This window comes from Dendrobates tinctorius, unplaced genomic scaffold, assembly GCF_039654945.1.
Source record: "Dendrobates tinctorius isolate UK_male_01 unplaced genomic scaffold, ASM3965494v1 ptg000028l, whole genome shotgun sequence".
NCBI lineage: Eukaryota > Metazoa > Chordata > Amphibia > Anura > Dendrobatidae > Dendrobates > Dendrobates tinctorius.
The window spans coordinates 64,994,535-65,010,781 of NW_027361696.1; the positions used below are offsets into that span (position 1 = coordinate 64,994,535).

General features: G+C 44.2%; 1 protein-coding gene across 3 annotated transcripts; it reads left to right on the top strand.

Moving 5' to 3' along the window:
- Positions 1-236: 236 nt before the first annotated feature.
- PRMT1 (protein arginine methyltransferase 1) lies at positions 237-13,574 on the top strand. 3 transcript variants are annotated; one of them, XM_073570862.1, is made up of 12 exons: positions 285-393; positions 2,787-2,838; positions 2,932-2,985; positions 3,691-3,792; positions 3,872-4,027; positions 4,956-5,019; positions 5,152-5,294; positions 5,846-5,933; positions 8,846-8,961; positions 9,402-9,552; positions 12,262-12,383; positions 12,650-13,574. In XM_073570862.1, exons 2-12 carry the CDS (start codon positions 2,809-2,811, stop codon positions 12,731-12,733), a joined length of 1,110 nt encoding a protein of 369 aa, XP_073426963.1. In that variant the 5' UTR covers positions 285-393; positions 2,787-2,808; the 3' UTR covers positions 12,734-13,574. The 3 variants fall into 3 exon arrangements, with proteins under 3 accessions (XP_073426964.1, XP_073426962.1, XP_073426963.1); XM_073570861.1 differs by lacking the exon at positions 2,787-2,838 and having other exon boundaries at positions 258-393; XM_073570863.1 differs by lacking the exons at positions 2,787-2,838; positions 2,932-2,985 and having other exon boundaries at positions 237-393.
- The last annotated feature ends 2,673 nt before the right edge of the window (positions 13,575-16,247 follow it).

The following is a 16,247-nucleotide window of genomic DNA, read 5'->3' on the forward strand; positions in this document are numbered from 1 at the left end:
CGCAGCTGATTTCCAGCAGCCTGATGGAGTCTGCAGCGCCACATCCGCTGACATTACTGCTCCTTCCCAGCACTACTGGCGCCACCGCCGGCCGCATCCCAAGAAAACCATCCATCTTCTCACCGTAAGGGGCGGTGCTTCCTTGGGCTACACGCCCACATTTCGCACGTCAGCCAATCAATCCCGAGATATGTAAATTGCCACGAGCGCCAGAAGGTTGCAGAGGTGGGCGGGGCTTCCCTCTCCCCTATATACTGAGGGCCTCGCCGCATGTCGCAGTTCTCTCGCCGGTGGTCGTTATAGTTGCACCGGAGACTCGCACTGTTTGGAGGCTTGAAAAAAAAAAAAAAAGAGGTGGACAGCATGGCGGAGGGAAGCACCTGCAGTATGGAGGTAAAGAGCTGAGGGCGGGAGCGCAATGTCGTCTGGTCTCATTCATTGTGAGGGAGGGGGCGAAGGGAAGCGAGCAAGTAGGCCGCCATAGGCGGTAATAGGCGCCGTGGTAATGGGGCCACGGGGCAGTCGTGACGCGGGTAAGGTGCCAGCATCGTGATTAGGGCCGGGGGTCGCGGTAGCCTCCGGCTCCGTCAGCTTTCCCCGCCCACATGCCGGTAACAAAGGGCGGCCTTGTGTGCGCCCCACGTGTGCGGCTCCGGCCTGTGTGAATGGCGCGCTGTGTCAGGCCGCATGGTGCTGCGCTCTCAGACCGGGCCTCCCTCAGTCTCTGCAGGGCCTCGCTGTTATCAGCCGCTGAGCAGTGATTTCTATGGGATCAAGTAGCCCTAACCAGTCACTTCAGTGATCTCTGTACCTACTGGGAAGATTCTCCCCTTCAAAAAAAATCTTTTTCCATAAATACAGATTATGCCCCCATAGGATAGGAATGAATGTGATCGGGGGGTCTGGCTCGGCCCCTCTATAGACTTGGTACAGGCTCAGAGGGTCTAGTCCCCATAGTGGGGGGGTCTCCCATGCTACAGCCCTAGTCACAGAGATGGGGCGAGGTTGCGATCTCCTCTGACTATAGGTGTAGTGTGTAGGAATGGACAAGTGACTAAAACGTGTACATTATATATAACATTATCCCTATTTTGTGAAGCCCCTCTCTTGGCTGTTGTATATATTTCCTAACACTGATGGGGTTTGTAGTAGGTAAAAGGGTTTGGTGATGACTTACTGAATGGTGGTGGGCTGATTAAACCTCCATTCTGTAATTGGTATTAAAATACACCATTCTGATGACAGATGAGGGTCCCGCCAATCCAGAAGTGATCACCCCTCCTGTGTATAGAGGGTGCTACCCCAACCCCTTCAGTGTTCTCTCCTATTGAGGGGACAGTGGTTTTGTTTCTGCTGGGCTCCCCCTGAGAATGGGACTCTCATCTGAATCTGGAGGAAGTGTTGCCCACCTCCTGTTTAGTACCTATGGGACCCCTGCAGATGGTCAAGTACAGTGAGCTCCTAAAAGCCCCGTTTTCAGGTCATTCCCCCACTGACTCTTTGTTGACCTATAGACTTCGTCCCTACCCTCTACGTGGGATAGTTGCGTTCTGGGTGCTGTGCATCTGGCCGCAGCTATTGCCTGTCCATACTCTGCTAGAAGGTACGATTTTGCAAAGAAGATGGGAATAAAGCATTGTAGAAGCCTGTGACAGCTTATTTCCAGTGAAGATTTAACATCTCAGATATCCAGTGTCGTTGGCAAAGTTAAAGGAACCTGTCACTGGGTTTGCCCCATATGAGTAAGGCCAGTACCTTTCAGCCCTGATATACAGAATTCTAATACGGCGTGGTCTGGTCTGATGGGCATTGTCTTGATCAGGTGCCTCCTCTCTTAGCGATGCATAGTGTGAATGATGCGTCCGGCACTGAGCTCCTGTGCAGACGTACTTCTGTGTCCTGTCGAGCAGAGCAAAGTGCACAGGAAAAGGCCAAAAGAGCCGTGGCGCATGCGCACTGCAGTGCTTTACCCTGATCAGAGCAGAGATGTACGCCTGTGCAAGAGATGGTGTAGGATGTCATCCTCACAAAGCACAGGTGGACATCGTCTCAATAAGAGGTGATGGACCAAGACCAGCGATGCCCATTGGACCACCCCACAGATGAGTATAATAAAGTCTCTTGTCTTGCAGGCTAGATTGGGGGCATATCTACATTATGGAAGGCTTTAGCTAAGGGCTGCACGGTACTGTTCTTGCCTCATATGGGACCCACCTGGTGACAGGTTTCTTTTAAAACACCCTGTGCACAATTAACATCTGTGATCTGCATCTCTGACAGCTCCTTTAAAGTGATTCCACTTAACCCCCCTTTGCTCTTGGTGCAGTACCTTTTATAGGTTTAGTAGATGGGGGCAGCTATTGATTTGTTGGGATGCATTTCTTGTCCAATTTTTCTCACCCTAGGTCACACATGCCACTCTCCTTCCCTGAAGCCATTGTGAAAAGCTGCATATTCACCATCTAGGTCTATAGTCTTTTGGTGCATTTACACTGCACACATTAAAAAGCTCTTCTTGGTAGCACACGTGCTGCTGAGAACAATTGTATCCTGTATGCCCAGAATGATCTGTTAACAATTGTTCTGTGTGCAATGGGATACTAAAGGGAATCTCTGTAGGATCAACCCTCCAGGCCCTCTATGGGCATGCACTGAAATGTGAATAAAATATCTGCAGTCTGTCTTATTCCAGAGAGATCAAAGTTTTATGTAAATGAGCTGGTAAGATCTATGGGTGGGATACAGATCTCCCTGAGACTCTGCCTAATTTTTTTTTTTTTTTTAAGGGTTGATCCTACTGACTGATGCATGCGGTCATTTGGCCACAGGACATGTGATGTAAATGCACCTATTTTGCCCTTCTTTCTGCCCTATGACATTACTTTGGGATCGGAGCTTAATACAATGTCTTTCCTTGTCACTTTCTCCTAGAACTTTGTAGCCAAGTTGGCCAATGGAATGAACTTGTCGTCTGCAGTAGAAGATGTAAATATCCTTTACACAGGGCTACGGAGGTTTTATGTAGAGCTCCCCCGTACACTTCTGTGCTGTAACCGGTGCAGACCATGGGGTCCTGGTTTCCAAACCAGGCTCATTCCTCGCAGTAGTGGCAGAAACCTGTACCTATCGGCCGTAGGGTCCGTGACCAACGCTTCGTGCTCACAAGGATGAGGGTAGCGCCCCCTTCTACTAACACTGATGGGCAACTTTCACATTGGTAGTCCAGTATCCTGTTTTTACTGCACTATCCCCAAGTACATCACTACCTATTTTGATACTTGTTCCACGGGCTTTAAGGTGTATTCCCACATCTCAGTAAGTGATGGCATATAAACATACAATCACTTGTGCTTAGTGCTTGTACCAGAGGGCCCCTTCAGGTTTTCTTCCCCTGCGCATGGGCAATATTTGTACTATTCAAGGGAATAGGACTGGCTGGGAAACAAAGGTGATCTAGTGCTGGTGTCCCAAGAGGTCACTCCCCCACCTATCGTTAAGTGATGACATATGTAACAATGTGGTCACTCACTGAGTTGGGAATACCCCTTAAATTCAGCTGGGGTCCAAAAAACCTCTGCATGGTATTCCGTTATGATGCGGATACACCATTCACCTGTCCTAGAAATATGAGGATGAATATAATTACCGTTCTGGAGATGATTGCTGATCTTCCACCATCTCTTTGATCAGGTTTCCTGTACACAACCAGAGAGCACAGTGAAGCCTTCAGCAGAAGAAATGACCTCTAAAGATTACTATTTTGACTCTTATGCACATTTTGGCATCCACGAGGTAAGTCGTCTACTTTCTGGGCCAACCTAATTATTTATTTACTGTTAGTCTCCTAATGGACTTCATGGATTCTTTGCAGGAAATGTTAAAGGATGAAGTTCGTACGCTGACCTACCGCAACTCCATGTTCCACAACAGACACCTGTTTAAGGATAAGGTCGTCCTGGATGTAGGGAGCGGAACGGGGATCCTCTGCATGTTTGCAGCTAAAGCTGGAGCAAAGAAGGTTATTGGGGTAAGGATCTGTTTGCAGTGGGGTCTCTGTGTCTGGTTGTCCATGTCAGGGGAGACTGGATGGCTACTTAAATTAGTAAGGCAAACATTACATAGCTGTGTAGCTGCTTAAATAAATTAACCCCCTACCTGACATTTTACATATCGGTACGTTCCCACAAACGGGCTTTTTTTTTTTTTTTTTTATGCATGCTCTAAAGCATTGCCCATATAATTGCCAGCTGGAGCTTGGCTTAACTGAATACAAGTAACAAGATATACTACAACATCAAAAGGTCATTGTGGGAACACCACCTTGGGGTTTGGAAAACTGAATGGCTTGCTGAAAACTTAGTGCAGACCCCACTAGAAGGGTTCTGCACTAACTGATTAGGGATGTGGCCTGCATGCAACTTTTGCATTGGGCCAGTTCATACAAGGGCCTCCTGTTGCATATTTCAAGTATCTTTCCTACCATGTGTCTAATGATCTGAAAGTAGACAGAACCTAATTAGCTGTAATACTAATGTGGGAACGTATTATGCCAGCCTTATCCTGCTAGTCAGATGTCTGCAAAAGTACTGCCATCTCATTATTGTGCCTGGTATTGCAGGTACAATGCACAGCACTATGCAATAAAGCAGGAAGGACTAACCATGTCCATCTAAGGCCAATTCCTCCTTAAAGGGACCCAGTCTTCGGAAGAAAAAACACAAATCCATATTAATCTACAGATTAATAGCATTGCCTGGCACTTAGACCCATGCTACCGGGTGGAAACTAACGTTATTCCCTCCCCGGCAGTGTTGCGGTGCGGGTTCGCGCTCTGATTCAGTGGAGATCAGACATGTCAGTTGGTGCACCTCCACTAATGAATGGCTAATTAGCAATTAAACTGCCATTGGATTGTTGGTAAACCAAATCTGTAATCCCTGCTTTTCTTGTTACAGATTGAGTGCTCAAGTATCTCTGACTATGCAATCAAGATAGTGAAGGCAAACAAACTGGATCACAGTAAGATAATCATTCCAGATTTGCTAGTTGTGTGATGATGGGGAATCCATTTAGTTTTGATTTATTTTTATTTTTTTTTTTTTTTGCTGTAACTGTCATCTGAGGCTGAAATCTAGTGTGATGTTTTTACAGTTGTAACGATCATCAAAGGGAAAGTGGAAGAAGTGGAGCTGCCTGTGGAAAAGGTGGACATAATAATCAGTGAGTGGATGGGATACTGTCTGTTCTACGAGTCCATGCTGAACACTGTAATCTACGCCCGGGATAAATGGCTGGTAAGTCTGGCATCTCCAAGCTGCACATTGCTTTTATCAAGTAACTATCTTAAATTATTTCATAAATCAATAGCACACATGAGAATGAGCTACTTAAGATTAAATCTGCTTTTTTTTCCCCTCATGTCATCGGTAAAATCTGTAGTCTGGGAAGACATATTTTCCTACTACTGAGATTGGAAGTGACAGTTGGTGCTCTTGTAATTCTGTGGAGACATTCCACTGCATGTTCAAACTCTGAGCACCAACTGTCATCTCCCCAGCTATCTTCAGTGACTAGAGTCTTCTATTAACATGGCAGTTGATGCTCAGTTTGAACGTGCAGCAGAATGTCTCCGCCTCTAGCTTCTCCCCTCATAGAACTCCAAAAGCACCAACTGTCGTCTCTGATCACAGTAACTCGAGTCTGTAGTCGACTGAAGAGATTTTACCCAAGGAATGTGAACGAACACTCAGTCCAGGAGGAGAACTAATCTGATTTCCTGAACAAGATCTGTTGCAGTACTTGGGTTTTATGATTGACTTGTATTTATATTTTTTTTTCCCTTCAGACACCCGATGGGCTTATATTCCCTGATCGTGCAACTCTTTATGTGACTGCTATTGAAGACAGACAGTACAAAGACTACAAAATTCACTGTAAGTTTTCTTGCGCATGGTGATTGACCTCTGTAGCTTCAATTACAAGGGGTTTCCAAACAACCCAGAAACCTGAAATTATGCATGTCGCATACCTGCTTCTCAGCACGTCACTTGGGGTTGCACCTGCAAGGGTTAATCATCTCTCACTCAGTCCAGCCTTCGTCCTCTGTCCTATGCTGCAGTGGGAGCATAAATTGCACCCCGCTTCATACATGCTGCCACCACTCGCTGAACACACGGGTGATGAGTCCCAGAAGTACTACTGTCTACCAATTGCCAGGATCATACACTCTAAGGCTATGTATTCTTTTAGAGCATACAAGGTTCAGAATTAAGTTTTAAGCTTTAATAGAAAAGGTACAGTACTCACAATAAAAATATAAAAGTGACATACAAATATGCAAAAGGTTATAAAATAAAAGGGAGAAACTTTTGGAAATATCTCTAAATTTTGCAGTCTGGTATTGTTTCCTGAGGGAGGAAGTATAAAAATGGATCACGTCAGCCTGGCTGTCCTCAAACTGAACACGCCTAACTTATAGATTTAGCCTGGAGATCAGATTTCTAGGTCAGCCTTTAATGTTAATATTCCAATCCCTGGTTTGTGACTGGACCACAGCTACTTTACCAATGAGTACATTAGAAAAAAAAAAAAAACACTTTGTGTAACCTTTCTCATAGTAAATGGCAATTATCAGGTCCCAATTGGCATCTTCCCTCAAAGCATCAGAGGTGTGAAATGTTCCAATTCTGTGCCTTCTCAGGAAGGCACCCAGGAGTCTGAAACCAGGAAAACTGCCTTTTCTCAGGATAACATATGTTATGACTTTAGTGAGAGCTGCAGCCTAAGGGACAGATACAAGCTAACTGCTGGCCATACATAAACATATTTTCACTACAATGTAAGTTTTCTTTGCATAATTTTTTTGCAAACTTTGCTGCTCAGTGAACATCTTCCAACCTGTGGCTGGCCCTTTCCCAGTGTAAATCTACCTGCCTCTTACAACAAGTCTCACCCTGTGCAGACACTGTCCATTGCTTTGGATCAGTAAGGCACTCAATGCAGCATCTCCTGTAAACCTTTTCTTACAGAATTATTACTTCAAAGAATGTAATGGAAGGGGTTATGCCATGTACTAATACTGCATGAGTTTTATAACCACATACAGTTGTGGCCAAAAGTATTCACACCCCTGCCATTGTCAGCTAATACTCAGTTTCTTCCTGAAAATGATTGCAGACACAAATTCTTTGGTATTATTATCTTCATTTAATTGTCTTAAATGAAAAAACACAAGAGAATGAAGCAAAACATTGATCATTTCAAACAACTCCAAAAATGGGTCAGACAAAAGTATTTGCACCCTCAGCCTAATACTTGGTTGCACAACCTTTAGCCAAAATAACTGCAACCAACCGCTTCCGGTAACCATCAATGAGTTTCTTACAATGCTCTGCTGGAATTTTAGACCATTCTTCTTTGGCAAACTGCTCCAGGTCCCTGATATTTGAAGGGTGCCTTCTCCAAACTGCCATTTTTAGATCTCTCCACAGGTGTTCTATGGGATTCAGGTCTGGACTTGTTGCTGGCCACCTTAGAAGTCTCCAGTGCTTTCTCTCAAACCATTTTCTAGTGCTTTTTGAAGTGTTTTGGGTCATTGTCCTGCTAGAAGACCCATGACCTCTGAGGGAGACCCAGCTTTCTCACACTGGGCCCTACATTATGCTTCAGAATTTGTTGGTAGTCTTCAGACTTCATAATGCCATGCACACGGTCAAGCAGTCCAGTGCCAGAGGCAGCAAAGCAACACCAAAACATCAGGCAACCTCTGCCATGTTTGACTGTAGGGACCATGTGTTTTTTTTTTTTTTTTTTTTTTTTTTTGTTTTTTCGCTCTCCTGTAAACTATATGTTGATGCCTTTGCCCAAAAAGCTCTACTTTTGTCTCATCTGACCAGAGAACATTCTTCCAAAACATTTTAGGCTTTTTCAGGTAAGTTTTAGCAAACTCCAGCCTGGCTTTTTTTGTCTCGGGGTAAGAAGTGGGGTCTTCCTGGGTCTCCTACCATACAGTCCCTTTTCATTCAGATGCCGACTGATAGTACGGGTTGACACTGTTGTACCCTCGGACTGCAGGGCAGCTTGAACTTGTTTGGATGTTAGTCGAGGTTCTTTATCCAACATCCGCACAATCTTGCGTTGAAATCTCTTGTCAATTTTTCTTGTCCGTCCACATCTAGGGAGGTTAGCCACAGTGCCATGGGCTTTAAACTTCTTGATGACACTGTGCACGGTAGACACAGGAACATTCTGGTCTTTGGAGGTGGACTTGTAACCTTGTGATTGCTCATGCTTCCTCACAATTTGCTTTCTCAAGTCCTCAGACAGTTCTTTGGTCTTTCTTTTCTCCATGCTCAATGTGGTACACACAAGGACACAGGACAGAGGTTGAGTCAACTTTAATCCATGTCAACTGGCTGCAAGTGTGATTTAGTTATTGCCAACACCTGTTAGGTGCCACAGGTAAGTTACAGGTGCTGTTAATTACACAAATTAGAGAAGCTTCACATGATTTTTCAAACAGTGCCAATACTTTTGTCCACCCTCTGTTGTTTGGTGTGGAATTATATCCAATTTGGCTTTAGGACAGTTCTTTGTGTTTTTTCATTTAAGACAAATTAAATGGAGATAACACCAAAGAATTTGTGTTAGCAATCATTTTCAGGAAGAAACTGAGTATTAGCTGACAGAATTGCAGGGGTGTCAATACTTTTGGCCACAACTGTAATACACTACAGAGACTCTATACCTCCATAATGAGGCTGTAAGGATTTTGGGGCCATTGTTCTTGGGGGTCCTTTATAGTTCTGTAATGAATACTCCTTTGCTGTAACACGCTTTCTTTCAGGGTGGGAGAACGTCTATGGATTTGACATGTCATGTATTAAAGATGTCGCCATCAAAGAGCCTCTAGTTGATGTTGTTGACCCCAAACAGCTGGTCTCAAATTCATGTCTCATCAAGGTTTGTATACTGCTGTACCATCATAATCATCTGTTAGTAGTAACTGAATCTGTTCTGGTAGTTATTCTACAATCTGACATCTAAAAGTGCTATTCCAATTTTAGGCCCATCAGTGGTGTAACTAACTCTCCCCTGATGTAAGGGGTAAAGTGTCCTGATTGTATGTTTGACACCACCAGGTGTCTGGATTCAACTTATTCCATGCTCCCTACTGACACTACATGCATGCTCAGCCAAACAGAGCTTGCATGAGTATGGGGATGGATGGCTTATTGTTTGTAGCTGCATGGATTACTGCATTTCTAATTCTTGTAATTAAATGTCTAATTATGCAGCAAACCTCATTATCAACTGTTAAGTTCATATAAATCTGTCCCATGTATTGAAATGCTCAGCTGTGGTTTGTAGCTGTCCAGATATTAATGACTTTCTGGTTCTAGGAAGTGGATATCTACACTGTGAAGGTGGATGACCTGAGCTTCACATCTCCATTCTGCCTCCAAGTGAAGAGGAATGACTACATCCATGCCCTAGTTGCTTATTTTAACATCGAGTTCACACGTTGTCATAAGAGGACAGGCTTCTCTACTAGTAAGTGCTTTTAGAAGCTCACTGATGCTTTATTCCCCCTTCACACAATGTTTCATGTTTTCGTTCCCTTCTCCATCAATATAGCCATATGAGGACTTGTTTTTTGTGGGACAAGCTGTACTTTTGAATGACAACATTGATTTTTACAAAGTACAGTGTAAATCCACTAGCAATATGATTCCCCAGGTCATCAGTGTGGGTACATAAATGCCAAACATTTTAGTTAATTTAGTATTGGCAGAAAATTCCAGACTTTTTTCATTGTGTATGTATATGTGTATATATAATTTTTTTTATGACCCATTTTACAAGACCCTTGACGTCTCAATTTTTTGGGGCTGGGTGATGGCTTATTTTTTTGCACCCTGAGCTGACCTTTTTATGAATGTCACTTTGGGATAGACTGATCAACTTATTCCAATGCTGTGGCTGCCAGAACCCTGTATTTCTGGCATTTCAATATTTTTATTTCTTCTCCCCTGCCCCATTTCCATTTTGTCCCTTTAAGTCTTGAAGCTGCAATTGTCTATGCTAAGCATAGCATGGCTTCAGCCCTACTATGTATAGTTAAAATCACGCTCTATGTATGCTGATATTCACAGATTTACAATGATCAGTGCATAGGTCTTTTGTAGACCCCTGGCTGTCATAAAAACTTATTGGAGCTCCCTGATCACACGATGGGGCACAGTTATGCTGAACTTGTGATGCGCTTTCTGCTGCCTTGTGTTAAATACCGCTCTTAGTGATTGAAGGCTTTAACCAGTGCGGGTGTGGCTCCAATCCACCTGTGGCTGTTAGATGCAAATGACAGCTGATTAACTGAGCTGTCATTTGCAGGAAAGACGAGCGCTCAGTGTCAGAGCAGCATCAAAGTTGAGTACACAACATATGACATAACTATGTCATAAATTGTGACTTAAAAAAAAAAACCTCACTTGGTCTCATGTGCTGTTAAAACATTAAAGGTGCACACAATGCTCCTCCTGCATCTTCCAATTTTTACAATCTGTGCTGAAACTGCATAGCTTCTGGTTTTCACTACATTGCAGCAAAAAACTTGCCATGAATCCCAGTAAAATGATGCATCGTCAAGATTGTAGCCAAAAATGCAGTTTTAGCACCAATTTAGTGATGAGAATAGATCTGTGTATAATACGATTTTTCTTCTCGCCCCAACCACTGGGGGTGGTCTTCGTCCATTCTTATTCTCATGTCCTCTACCAGAAGCCTGGGAATTTGAGAGCTCTGTGCAGGATCTTGGTGGTTCCCAGCACTGCGCTTTTCTGGACAGAGCTCAGATGTTGCTCCTGGGATCGTTTGGAGCAGTGCCATGGCATTTCATGTTCCTGTTCTTCCTTCCAGATCTCTTGCTGCCTTAGGCTTTCTCTCAGCATCACATCTTTTGGTGCCATTTTCTGATGTATTCCTGGATACTCCTTGTTTCATCCTTGATGGTGGCTTGGACACTTTCACACCTCGACCACCCTCCTTTCTGTTAGTATACAATCTTTGGGTGCTAGACTTGGGGTGGAGACCTCCATGCATTGAGGAGCTTTCGTGTCTTCACATCTGCAGCTTCCATCTCACTTGGCCAGCACACTATGCCAACAGGGTATCTGATAACTGGCAGGGCATATATTGATGGTGTGGATTTTATGCTTCCCATTGAGCTGGCTCTTCAGAACCTGTCTTAACCTTTTGGTATCTGGATGTTGCTGCTTTCCTTGCCTCCTCATGCTGGTTCCTGTATCCTTGTGGGATGCCGAAGGTACTTGTAGCATGTCTGTACATCTATGTGCCCTGCCAGTAATTCCACTCCATCAGTCTTTACTACCTTGCCTCTCGATTACCAACTGTCTGCACTTCTCCAGTCCAAAGGACATCCCGATGTCTCCACTGTAGATCCTTGTCAGGTGGACCAGTGAATTGATGTCTCGTTCATGTGGCTTTTTTTTTTTTTTTTTTTGTATACAGCTTGATGTCGTCCATGCAGAGGAGGAGGCTGCTGGTGCTTCCACTCTTGCACTTGTATCCATAGCCAGACTGTAATTATCTGACTGAGGGGTTTCAAGCCTATGCAGAACAGCAATGGGGACTGTGCCATCACCTTGGTATATGCCGCATTTGATGGTCACATGTGCTAGTTGGTCTTGTGTTGACTTCCACTGTTCTCCATAACCCCATTGAGTTTCTGAGGAATGTTCTTAAGGTTCTGGTTGACACTGTAAAGAGCCAAGCATTCAGAGCCATGTGTGGCATAGTCAGACTTGTAGTCAATCCAGGCTGTATGATGCATTTATATAGCACCATTTATTCCATGGTGCTTTACATGGGGAAATATAGACAAGTATAATGTGTAAGACAAGGGACACATGTACATAAGGAGAGGGGACCCTGCCCATGAGGGCTCAGTCTGCAGGGATGGGTGAGGATACAGTAGGAGAGGGTAGAGTAGGTTGTGCGGTGGTTCAGTAGACCGAGGACCATTGCAGGCTGTAGGCTAAGATTGGTCTGTCTGGATCTTGAGTCTTGTGCAACTGCTCTATTTATATAATATAGTATTTTTTTATTTTAATGAAAGCAACTTGATACTGTCTAATAAGCAAACAATAAGTCCATTCTCTTAAAACATGGCTGAGGGGGGTCTCTACCACAAGAGCCTGATCCATTCAAATGTTTTCCTGCCTAACATCTTGTGTTTTTCAGGCCCAGAGTCTCCTTACACTCACTGGAAGCAGACAGTTTTCTACATGGAGGACTACTTGACTGTAAAGACCGGGGAGGAGATATTTGGAACAATAGGCATGAAGCCAAATGCCAAGAACAACGTAAGTTTGTTACTTAATGGGAACCTGTCAGTGGTCTTGTGCTGCTTGGACAGTAAGAAATAAGTCTAGACCCAAATGAGTCTGGTGTATTGCACAGTTGGGGGAAGAGCAGGGCAGGCATCTCCTTGTATCCCGTTTGATTCTTGAAGCTGTTTTCTCTGAATCACTGCATGGCTCTCTATAATTCTTGCTGCAGCATGATACAGCTGACATGTTATGCCAGGAGTGTAAATCTGATGGCACTCATTCCTGTTTTCTCTTTACAGCGAGACTTGGATTTTACCATTGACATCGACTTCAAAGGTCAGCTCTGCGAATTGTCCTGTTCCACAGACTACAGAATGCGCTGATACAAAGACATCGAAACCATCTGACCAGGCAGAAGAAAACAATGCATCAAGTTATACATTAGCTGTGTGGTTTTACTTACATATAGCATACACCTTTTTTAACTCCCTGCTGTCTTCCTCAGTGGGGTAGAATACTTTTTAGCACCCCCTTCTGGACCAGTCTTTAAAATGGTGCTTTGGCCACACCAATGACTTGGTCCTTGCCTCCTCATGGCTTGAGGTGGAATATCATCTAGCTTTAGACATCTGGCAGAACGCCATGTAAATATTAATCATGAACTGGTTTTGTTCACCGTCCTTTTAAACTGTTACCAGGCCTTGCTAAGACCGCAGGTGCCGCTGTGATGGAGGCTTCTGTTCCCTTATGGAGTCACCTGCAGCTATTGGCAATGCCTAAAGAACCGTTTGAGAAAACGGACTGTTGCATCCCCCTTACACTGTAGATAGACCCCCAATGGCTGGTCACCGCGTTCGTCTTCTACAGTTCCTCCTACTAGGCATATCTTTCATGTTTCCCAAAAAAGTCGGAAGCCATCAAGCTGTCTGGATGCCCGCTGGAATGAAAGGGATGGACTGTCAGGACTTGATGTGGACACATCAGTTTCTCCTAATCACAAGCGGTGTTCATCTCATGTAGACAACCCCCTCCCCACCAGCTCTACGTCATTACACGGAGCGGTGGCCTTATCTGCCATTTTGTAAGGATTTGTAAGTCCTCTTCATATACTGACTTGGAAAGGTGTTATTTCTTTGTTTTACAGATCGGTTGTCCATTGTGACCTTCATAAGTTATGGTTTTTATATGGTTACATTCATAACGAAATTAAAAAGTGAACTGTGATGTGGTCTCCTGGTTCTTGTATTTGGTGAAATCAAGTTGTCTCAGTTTTGGGATAATGAAACGTGCACCTACTGAAGGTCCATGTATGCCTAGTAACCTTAAAGGGCAATTTTTATACATTGTTGGTCCCCTTAAGGGGCTTGAAGCTGTAATTGTCTTGTGCTATGTATGGAGTGCTTGTGCTATGTATGGAGAAAATATTATCTTGGCAGAATATCAAATAGAAATGGATGAAATAAACACCTCCTGGAATGGGGCAAAAACTTTTAACCACTGCTGGACAACCAGTCTAGAAAGGTCAATGTACTGTAGATACGTATGTAATGGATCGGTGCTCCACAGTCACAGGTCCCACAATCATTCCCTGGCAGTTTTGTCTCAAGACTGACATTAGGGCTGTCGCCTTCACTACTGGATTGGTGCAGACAAGCTCCTTGAACACTACTCCATTCACACTTCTCTGCAGCCCCAAAGGGAGTGCATGGCGCAGCGGTTGAGTATGTGCACTGTTGCTCCATTCTAAGGGATATATACAGTATATGACAAGTGAGTACACCCCTCATTTTGTCAATATTTTTCAACACCGCACTGAAGCTGTACACTGACTACCTTAAGAGCATAAACTTGACCTAAATCAACACACAGCTATTAATGTCTTAACTGCTGGTAACAAGTGAGTACACTCATAAGTGGAAAATGTCTAAAGTGTGCCCAAAGGGTCCATATTTTGTGTGGCCACCATGATTTTCAAGTACTGAATTATCTCTTGGGCATGGAAGTCACTGGAGCTTCACAGATGTCAATGGAATCCTCCATGACGACATCACGGAGCTATTGGATGTTACAGACCTTGCGCTCCTCCACCTTCCCTTGTGAGGAGGCATCTCAGATGCTCAATAGGGCTTAGGACTGGAGACACGTTTGGCCAATCCAGCACCTTTTACCCTCAGTTTCTTTAGCAGTGCATTGTTGGTGTGGCTAGTATGTTGGAATACTGCTTTGCAGCCCAGTTTCTGAAGGGAGGGGATCATGCTCTGCTTCATTATGATCACAGTACATGTTGCCATATGTGGTTCCCTCAATGAACTGTAGCTCCTCACAGCTGGCTGCACTCATGCAGCCCCAAACCATGACACTCCCAACACTATGCTTAACTGTAGGCAAGACACATTTGTGTCTGTGCTCCTCACCTGGCTGCTGCTTGACACCATCTGAATCAAATAAGTTTAACTTGGGCTCATCAGACCACAGGACAAGGTTCCAGTATGCCATGTCTTTGGTCTGCTTGTCTTCAGCAAACTGCAGGCTTTCTTGTTCATCTTTAGAAGAGGCTTCCTTCTGGGATGACAGCCGTGCAGAGCAATGTTATGCAGTGGGTCGTGGCATATGGTCTGACACTAACAGGCAGATGTCTTCCCCCCCCCCCCCCCCCCTCCTTTCTGTAGTCTCTCTAGTAATGCTGGCAGCACTTGGACATCTATTTTGACCAGACGGCCTCTGGATATGACGCTGAGCGCATGCGCTCAGCTTCTGTGGTCGGCGATAGTGAGGCCAGTTCTGAGTGGAACCAGTCTTCGTTACACCGCTGTCTGGTCTTGGTCCCCGTGCTGCAGCTCAGTGTCAGGGTGTTGGTGATCTTATAGCCTCGGCCACCTTTATACAGAGCAACAACTTGTTTTTTTTAATATACAGATCCTCAGTTCTTTGCCATGATGAGCCATGCTGAACGTCCAGTGACCAGTATGAGAGCTGTAACACCACTGCTCCCCATTTAGACCTGAGATCTTTTAACACTGAGTCACATGATACTGGGGAGGTAAAATGGCTAATTACACACAATGCGGTGTACTCACTTGTGTTGCCATCGGTTTAGGTATTAATGGTTGTGAAATATTTAGAGGACACACTATTTTACAGGCTGCACACTGACTATTGTACATTGTATCAAAGTGTTAGATCTTCAGTGTGGTCCCATGAAAAGATGATTTACAAAAATATCTGGGGTGTATTCATTTTTGTGAGAATGTAAGTACCCAGCTCTGATATACTCTCCTCCACACTCTCAGTAGCAACAGTAACTTGTGGACTGGGCTTGAAAAATGGCTCCTGGGACACTTTGGAGAAATGGCCACTCCACTGGTTCTACCACAAAATCAGTGTGACACTGAGCTGTTGCACCTGCAGCAAGGAGTTTGGCTACCATACATTTTTTTTTTTTTCCATAAATGTGTTGATTAAACTTTTCAAAGTAAGGTACATCAATCCAGAAAGATGATATACATATGAATACATCAGAATATACAGACACATAAGAGCTACCATACATTAAGCCACCAGGGAGCAGGATTGGTGTGATGTGAATGTCTCTTCATGGCATTGCCCACGTTGGTTTCCAGACATCACTACAGCCAAGACCAGAGAGACTCGGAGGTACCGTATACACAAGTGCTTCTCACTAAATTAGAATATCATCAAAAAGTTAATTTCAGTTCTTCAATACAAAAAGTGAAACTCATTACACTGCTCAAAAAAATAAAGGGAACACTTAAAGAAACAGAATATAACTCCAAGTAAATAAAACTTCTGTGAAGTCAAACTGTCCACTTAGGAAGCAACGCTGATTGACGATCAATTTCACATGCTGTTGTGCAAATGGAATAGACACCAGATGGA

Excerpts from the sequence above, each read along its gene's own strand:
- PRMT1 (XM_073570861.1), top strand. The coding sequence starts at position 364 with ATGGCGGAGGGAAGCACCTGCAGTATGGAG. Across the intron at positions 5,020-5,151 it reads GGCAAACAAACTGGATCACA|TTGTAACGATCATCAAAGGG; the intron begins GTAAGATAATCA and ends ATGTTTTTACAG. Across the intron at positions 5,295-5,845 it reads ACGCCCGGGATAAATGGCTG|ACACCCGATGGGCTTATATT; the intron begins GTAAGTCTGGCA and ends TTTTCCCTTCAG.